We start from the raw sequence: 9,180 nt of genomic DNA on the forward strand, positions 1-9,180 counted from the left end.
GAGTCAGAGTGCTTTATTAATCTAGAGGGCTGGAAATGCCACATACTGCACAATATTTACTTTTGTCAGGGTTGTAAAGGGCTTCAGGGAGCTGATTGCATGACAAAACATCACTTCTGTCAGTGCCTCTGATGTGCACTTCTGATGGTTATATCAGCATGATCCTCTAGCAGTACAAAGTCAGCTAACTTTGACCTGGAATGAAAGTCAAACTTCAGTGGTTTTACTACACATGTGTTACAAAGGTAAATTACATTGTAACAGTTCATACTGGTATAATTTGATATTGATACATAATATTGATGATGAAAATATTACTCCTTCTAGCCTTCTCCAGATCACAGAAATATAAAATGTCCCTCTTTTATACATTTTGCTATATATTTCCCCTCCCTTCTCCCCACTCCCATCCTGAAGACAGTATAGGGAGGAGGGGCTGGGGGAGAGAGGCTTCAGACACACAGCCACTCTGAACTGGAGTTCAATCCCCCAGACACACCAACGAACGGCTGTTGGGTTAGGGGAATCAGTGTAACTCATGGCGCTTCCTGTAAAGCACCATGGCTTACAGTAGGGAGCTGCATATCTGTCAACACCCTAGATGTTTCAATCTGAGCAGCACCTGTTCCCCCTTCCCCCTCTGAAGATTAGATGGATTTTGGGAAAGTTTAAACACAACCTGTCCCCCCCTTCCACCCACTTTTTAAAGCCATTAAAAGGAAGCTTATCCAGACTCCTGCTAGCATAAGTGGAACAGGTTTTCCAAATACAGCACAGCAATAGACAGGAAAGAAAATGCACCAAAAGGCAGGGAAAAATCTGGCGCCTAGATGACTATGGAGTGTATACAACAAACAGAGAATTGAGACACTTGGATTAGTACGGAACAGCAGTACTGTCCACCCTGGGTGAAATGATACAATGGAAAAATTAGGAGTCAAGGGATTTCCCTACACTCTTGTCTTTCCTTAGATTGATTCCTATCTGCCCTAATTGTTATCTCTGTAGTTCACATTTGTTTTTCTTTTCTTAGCCTATTTCCTTTCCTTGTTTTTAAAGAATGGGTTATCTGTGCACGCCAGAAGGGTGTTACTCACAAAGATCACAAGCTTTTAGATCACGCACAAACATTGGCATGCTGACTAACAAAGCAAAATATGCTGAGGCTTTAAAACTCAAGTGCCACATGGCATTTGTACAGCAGCAGTAACTTTATCCAGTGACGTACATTGTCACAGTTCTGCTGGATCCCAGAATTTGTGCTTCTGTGATCAGCCGGCAAGTATATTTTAAAAGATAATTAAAATATTCAAGAATAAATACTTTGCTTGCTTGGTTTTTTTCTTTACGTGTTCTTAATCTTCACTTTATCTTACTATAAAAAAAAATGTTAGGGCTGGGAGGGTTTTTTGTAAGAGGCAGGTGGTCTCATACATAGACATGGATTAAAATTCCAAACTGGATTTTAGCAAATAAGAGACATATTCCATTGTCCATCTTTATTATGTTGGACAGGTCATTTTATTTCTCTGTCTTCCTGTAGTTTGTTTGTTTTCTTCCCCTCCACTCCCCGCCCCCCCACTTGCAAATTGAACATATGAGTTGCATACGGTTGTTGTGAAGCTTGCTAAGGACTTTGTGATTGTAAATGGAAAGCAGTAGAGAAATGACAAATACAGTTGTTTATGATTACCTAGCATTAGCAACATTGCCTCTTTCCAGAGAAATTAATGCACTGATTTATCTTTATTTTTTATTTTCAAGGCAGTTTTGCAATGGATGAAAGTGCAGACCCTATGGTGATGACAGTGCATCTCCTTGCCAACTGTGGACATTCATTGTTTTTGCAGCAAACCCTTGATCAACTTTTGGAATGGATCTGCCCTGATGTTCGCCTTTTCCTTGTATCAGAGCGTGTTACTCCAATTAAATATTATGAGAAATACCGCAAGAAAAGCTCTGGATTTCCAGGGATATCTGTTCTCCTTTTCCTGCATGAGGCCTTCGGGGAAGAACGGATTTTTCGGGTCCATGATTTCTTTCAGCACCCACCATGGCAGTATTATCACACACAAAATACTAATGGAAAACTTTACCCCTATGCACCAGCTAATCAGGATTTCTATGGTCTGGATGACCACATGCCTGTGTGGGGTGTCAGGCAAGTTCATTATGGCACTGAAATTCTGCGTGTTACCCTGTACTGTAGCTTTGATAACTACGAAGATGCAGTAAGATTATATGAGATGATCCTGCAGAAGGAAGCAACAATGCAGAAAAGTAACTTTTGTGTCTTTGCCCTTTACACAACAAAACACACTGCTGTTCAGCTCTGTCTGAAGCAGCTGCCTCTTGGGATATCTGTTGAGCTGAAAGAATCTTCAGTACTGCAATTCAAGGTGCAAGAAATAGGACAGCTAGTACCTCTTTTGCCTCATCCATGTATTCCTATCAGCAGCACCAGATGGCAAACTCAGGACTATGAAGGAAACAAAATCCTGCTTCAGGTAATGTTGTGTGTGCTCTCTTTCAGTCAGAGAGGGAGAAGAATGCAGTTCCAGAGTGGAAGTTAGTTGTTGTTGGGTTATCAGTTCAAGAGTATGACAACTAATGTAAATGCCTATTCTGTGCTCTGGATGCCATTCCTACTAACAGAAATGTAAAAAATTCTAAAAAATATTTAGCAATCCTTTTATATTACACCATAACTTACAATGATTTAACAACACAAAGTTAGGCTTGTTAATGATAACTTGATATGTGAGTACAGATACCTTTTGCAGGCTGGTTCATAGATGAAGTTTCACTTCAAGTCAAATTACCATAACTGCTTGAATTATTTCTTCAAGGTTTTGTATTGTAAATGCTTTCTGAAGCTGATTTCTAGCTGTGTTATTGGGTGCCACCTGGAGGGGAGGAAGATTATTTTGAAATTTTAGTACAGCACACACTGCATTATTTTATGTGAAAACTTTAGTGGGTCTTAGTGCAGCTGTGCTGAGTGAATGCAGCATAGTGAATAATTTATTCCAGGTAAAGTACCTCTTTTCTACTTACTGCTTTCACCTATGTTATTTGACTCCCTAATGTCCAATAATTTCTGTAAATAATTTAGACCCCCTTACACTCATGCTTGCTTAGGGTCACTTGCCTCTCTGGGTGTAAGGGAAGATGAACTGGCGTGATTTACACCAGGCAAGGTCGTAAGAAAGTCTAAACAAGAATGGAGGTAGATCTAAGGGAGTCTTACTGAGGATCTAAGATACAAAATCCTTAAATAACTTTGGCTCCTATGGCTCAGTGACAAACTGTAGAGTCACTATTTATGGACCATTTATGTGAATTAGAGCTGTAGTCATAAGCTCACCTAATTAATGCTCACTACAGCTCTCCTGGTTTATCACCATGATTAGAGGGGGAAATGCTGCCAGGAAGGTTGAAAGTCCAGCCCTTTTAATGCTGATTGCCTTGTGAGGGGTTATGGTGAGCAATCTGGAACCAGCTGGAAGGCACACCTTATAACTACAAATAGTACATGAATTCATTGGGCCTAATTCCTCTTGCCTTAATTCCATCAACTTCCTGATTTATCTCAACATGAGGAGAAGGATCATACTTGGCATCATTTAAATTAGCTGTGGCTGGGTCAAAGCTTGGAAGCCACAGGCATCTCACAGGCATTTTAAATGCAGCTCCCAAAACAGAGGTGCTGTTGGCAGTTCATTGCCTCAGGCTCTGGGACATGAACATCTCTCGTATATTCTCCAGCTCTCAGCCGTGCTATGATTACGGTTTGCAGTCAGAAGGGTTAAGTAGTTAGGCCACCCTTTTTGAAATTGTAAGCTATTTATAGTAGGGACAGTGGCAGCCACTTACTAAATGGCAGTGTAGCACCTGTCACAGAGGAGCTGTGATAATGAGTAATAATAGCCTTAAAATGAAGATTAAGAGCTACAGAAGCAGGGCCAGCATTTGCAATGTGCCTTTTGAATAGATCTAATTAAATTTTTTGAAAAGCTAATCTGAGAGAGAATTTCCCTTTAAAAAAAAAAAATTAGGTTATAGTTCAGTTGAATTTTTTGGAAAATGAACATGTTACAGTGAAACAATGTATATTTCTCATTAAGGAAGGGGTTTGCAATTTAATTATTTCTATAAATCTTAATTACTTCAGATTTTGCATTTATATATTTTATTTCCAGTGTAATCTTCATTCAGTGTATCATACTTTTATGTGTGTTCCACATAATATAAATTACTTAAATAATTTACCAGTTCTGTGGATTCTTAAATTACCAGCCCTATGGATTCTTAATTTTTCTCTCATTTACTAGATGATTCCTCTTTCACTCGTGATTTTTTTTCTTCTTTCTCTTCCTTCCAGAGGTCACTTTCTATAAATCTTCCTAATCAGTAGGCCTGTGCAAGTTGGCAGCGATCCGCTTCGGATGGCTGTGCTCCGAACCGGAGCTCCGGACCGGGTTTCCTCCTCAATCAGGCCAGAGCGGCTCTGAAGCTTCAGAGCTGTCTCAGAGATCCAGCCATACGCTATAATGGGGAATCAATGAAATAGCTATAACTTTGTTGGTTTTTTTCTGATTTGGATTAAACTTGCCGAGATGGTAGCCTCTGCTGAGAGCATGAAGCCTGCCAAGTTTCAAGAAGATGGGTGCAGGGGTTTGGGGGAACTGTACCCCAAATTCACGAAAGCCAAACTCATGTCATGTCTGTGTATTACACAACAGGAGGGTCAAAACTGCAGGGGTGGTAGCTCTTACTGAGGCCACAAAGCCTGCCAAGTTTCAAGAAGATCGGTGCAGGGGTTTGGGGGTAACTGCCTCTCAAGCTGCGGACAAGCAAAACGTGCCGTGGGTGACACTGTGTGTGCTAAGGCACAGCAGGGTGCAAGCTGCAGGGATGGTGGCCCCTGCTGTGATGCCTGCCAGCTGTGGAGGAGATCGGTGCTGGGGGTGGGGTCTGGGGCCCTGTCCTCCTAGCTGCTGACAGACAAAACTCGGGCCAAGACTGTGTCTGTCTTGGGGCAGATGATTGTCTGTATTGAGACTTTCCTCTCCTTAGCCTGGTTTTGTAGGTGCTAATTGTTGTTCTTTAAGTGGTTATGTAGTAGCTAGGTCCTGTGTATTGAGCTGGTCCCTGAGTCCATGGTCCCTGAGTGAATCATGATTGATTGGTAACTGGTAACACAGCAGCTTAGCAGCCAGGCCTGCAGCAGTGTCTCCCTCCCTGCCCCAAGACAGACACAGTCAGTCCCACAAGCACCCATGGCACGAGTTTTGCTCGTCTGCATCTTGAGGGGCAGTACCCCCCAAACCCCTGTGCCGATCTTCTTGAAACTTGGCAGGCTTTGTGGCCTCAATAAGAGCTAGCAGCCCTGCAGTTTTGACAGCCCCCCCCCCACCCATGTTGTAACATTTAGACGTGACAGGAGTTTTGCTTTCAAGAATTTGGGGTGCCGTTCCTCCCAAACCCCTGCACTGATCTTCTTGAAACTTGGCAGACTTTGTGGCCTCAGTAAGGGCTACCAGTCCTGCAATTTTCACTCCACTATATTGTAACGCCTAGATGTGACATGAGTGTTGCTTTCAAGAATTTGAGGTACAGTTCCCCCCAAACCCCTGCACTGATCTTCATGGCACTTGGTAAGCTTCATTTTCTCTGTAGAGTCTACCACCTGTGAAAATTTCATCCAAATTGAACAAAAAACAACAAAGTTATAGATATTTTATTGTTTCCCCACTATACCTTATGACCGGATCTCCAAGGCGGCTCCGAAGCTCTTCGGGAGCTCTGAGCCCCTTGGGGAAGCCGAACGAAGCCAGCGCTTCAACCGGGACGTGCTGCTTCGGACCCCAAAGCGTCCGAAGCTTCTCCAGATCCGAAGCTCTGTCCGAAGCCTCGCACAGCCCTACTAGTCAGTCTGCATAGCTGATTTCTGCACTGATCTCTCTGTGTAGTGTTTGCTTTTATGCACTTGCTTCTTTACATCCTACATCATTGTGAAAATTAGTTTGCCACCCACCTGGTACAACTAGCAGTCTTTGCTTTGACAGATGCATTTAAATTCCCTGGTATGCAGGCTTATAAGAATTTTTTTTTACACTGTGCCACGTTATTGTCTTGTTAGGAGCTGCTTTGTACGTGAGGGAGGGGGAGATGTTTTGTGTGTATTTTTGCTTTGAGTGGCACATGAAAGTCCTTTCCCTGTGAACTGCTTTGAGTGGCACATAAGAGTTCTTTGCCTGTAAACTGCTTGAGGCTCTCAATTGCCAGTGAAGTTGATGGTAGTCAAGGGTTCACAACACCCCTTGACTTCATCCTAAATGCCTACGGTATTTATAGTATTCAGCATTTTTCTGTTCTGGCAGATGTTACCACCAGGTGGTGTTGGTAGATGGATTTTCAAGTTTTTTTCTTGGTATGTAAGTGAGCTTTCAATTTCAGAAAGACATTGTACCATGGTGGTAGAAGCCTTGGTTATGCCAGCTTCTGTGTACCAGCAGTTTGGGTAGGGGGAGAGAGGAATGCAGACTTGGAGTTTGTTCTCTGTTGAGATTCAGTTCTCGAGGAAGTAAGTTGCTCTCTGGGAACTGAACATTTCCAGTTTCCCAAAAGCCATTGTCCTGTCGTTCCAGCAAGAAAGGATTGCTATGCATGCATTTGTGGCCATCTCTGTTCCAACACGAGGGTATATGTCTAAATAAAATGTATTACATATGGAACATACCCCAGTTTCCACTTAATCTAGCACTCATCTTTTATTCCTACTACTAGGAAGAGTGATGTAGCTGTGATGGTGCAGAAATTATTTGACAGCAGGGATTTGTATCAGCTATGTAGTATCCCAACTACATAACTAGTCCATTAAAAATATTGCCATAAGAAATGTATCTACCGCTTAGCAGAGGCAAAGCTGATGTCAGAATGGAACATAAGTATCTGAAGAAGGGGCAATGCCAGAGACGTATTTTAAGTTGCTTGGTTACCAGTGACTTAGAGCTTGATTCTGCACTCTTGACTCTCAGGCACCATCTACAGATTACATTTAAGGCATGATTAACCAGTTGATATGTACAAAGCTATTCCACAAAATATGTGTAATCATATTATTGCTGCTTCCTCTCATGCCATCCATTCTGCTTGCTGGTGCAGGGGGAGCCCAAGATCATGATAATAAATAAAGCAAATCATGATCCTGCCCCCCCCCCACCCGCTCTAGCAGTAAGGCGTGATGGGATCCAATTTGCAATCCCACAATCATGCTTCCTGACATGTATGTCTGGAATGGAAAGAAGTGTGACTGTGGATCATGCACCTTTATCTGCACAGCTAGGGGACTCTCCCAGTGATTGTTTACTTGAATGATTAGTGCTCTTGACTTCTTATTTAGGAGTAAAATCTATAGAACTTATTTCAGGCATCACTTTGTAACTTTTCACCTATGGCAGCATGTTGTTTCCTCTCTGGGCCCTCTGACATGTTTTTTCCTTCAGGAAGTATGACCTGTAGTCATATTTCCAGTTGGTTTATTTATTATGGGCTAGCTTGTTTTAAAGGTTGCCCAGCTTGATGAGAAAAAAGGTTATGTCCTAAGTCATCAGCACTTTAATTTTTATTACTTGAATTATTGTTAATTACTTCACCATTCCATTCCCTGCCCTTCCCCAAGGATTACATCTATTATTGACATCTATTACTGACTTCATCTTAGAACTCATGAGAAATGTTAATTATTTTAACACAAAGCCTAATGATTCGGGGATTTCTCCTAGTGCAGTCAACACACTAGTTTAATGGTTGCTGCTTTACTACTTCTGCACTAGAAAGTCAGTGTAAAGCTATTCTGCCTGATTTGCGACTGGTTTGCACCTTACTTTATACATGTTCAAAATGACATTTCTCATGACTAGAAAAGTACATGGTAGTGAAAACATTGTCCCTGTAAGCTCAGTGTTCTGACTTAGTCTCTCGTTGACCTGTTGTATTTCAAATTCTTGTTTAGTCAGTGTAATGAGGTTCTACCTGAATCAGCACCAGGATGAAAATAAGTTTGTCAACTGCACTTGTATTTTTAGTTTGAAAATACAGTACGTGAAGATCAACAGCAATTCAAATGTAACCTGTACTCCCAGGAGTAGCGATAGCTACCAAGTACCCAGCTTGCCATAGCAATTTTGGACTTACTGAGCTACTAGTTGTTTCTTCCGTGTGTAACTTGTATCGTCTCAGTATTTTTTTCCCTCCATTATAAAATAAACTCATCTAAGGAAGGCAATTTATTTATGGTGGTTTCATATCTTCTGTGTCATGTTTCAGCCAAAGCTATCCTTTCCATAGAATTGTCTTAGAATTATCCTGACAAAAGCTTGAATCAGATGTGTACCAAGGTGCTTCATAGGATCAGGTCTGATATAGAGAGGACATGGTTGGGCCTCCCTGCAGAGGTACTTAACTGTGTCCCTAAATCAGTTTGCAGTGTCTGGACTATTTTAGGACTATTTGCAGTGTCTTGCATTCTCAATCCCTGGGAGTCAGAAATGCAGAATTAAAAAAAGAGATTGTTATTAGAAGGAATTGTGAAAGGGTTTTTATTATACTTCTTATTTTATTGCAGAACTTTCCAGCAGGGATCAGTCTGAGACCACAAGCCGCAGTTCATATGTAACTTATTTTTTTAATTTTTCAAAACAGCAAAACTTGTATGCTGTAAGCAGAAGCAAATTAAAATAATTTGTTAATAGAAACAGTTCATTGGAATTAATTGATCAATTTGTTCTTTAGTCTCCATGTTTAATTTGTGTAACTGCAAAAGATCACACTTGAACCCATAATAATTTCTTCATAGAAGATTTCACCACAGGGAACAGCAGATGAGGATGTGGTCACTTTCTGACTGCTAAAATGATGATTTCACTCTGTTCCTTTAACCTTTTTTTAACAGGTTCAGAGCCACTCAAAGCACAATGAAAAAAATGGTGTGCTTTCCAGTCGGCACAACCATGCGGGGGGTGAAAAGACCCTACCTAATTTCACCCCAGACTGGAGAGTGAATCTGGAGCACAGAAGGCAGAGGGTCAGAACTATGAAGTGCAAGACCAAATCTGAACACAGGGAAAGTTTTGCATGCGAGAACTCCAGTAGCACCCCCCAAAGTCATTCCTG

At 41.5% G+C, this 9,180-nt stretch overlaps 1 protein-coding gene across 1 annotated transcript in view; it reads left to right on the plus strand.

Annotated features, from left to right (window-relative positions):
• Positions 1–9,180, plus strand: part of FAM124B (family with sequence similarity 124 member B) — a 32,427-nt gene that overhangs the window by 21,679 nt on the left and 1,568 nt on the right. Inside the window, 3 exon segments of the mRNA XM_025200430.1 lie at positions 1,765–2,507; positions 8,960–9,177; positions 9,179–9,180. The exon segment at positions 9,179–9,180 is cut by the window's right edge and continues 1,568 nt beyond it. Coding sequence (XP_025056215.1) covers positions 1,765–2,507; positions 8,960–9,177; positions 9,179–9,180 — 963 coding nt within the window.

Source organism: Alligator sinensis, unplaced genomic scaffold (assembly GCF_000455745.1).
Source record: "Alligator sinensis unplaced genomic scaffold, ASM45574v1 scaffold596_1, whole genome shotgun sequence".
Classification (NCBI taxonomy): domain Eukaryota; kingdom Metazoa; phylum Chordata; order Crocodylia; family Alligatoridae; genus Alligator; species Alligator sinensis.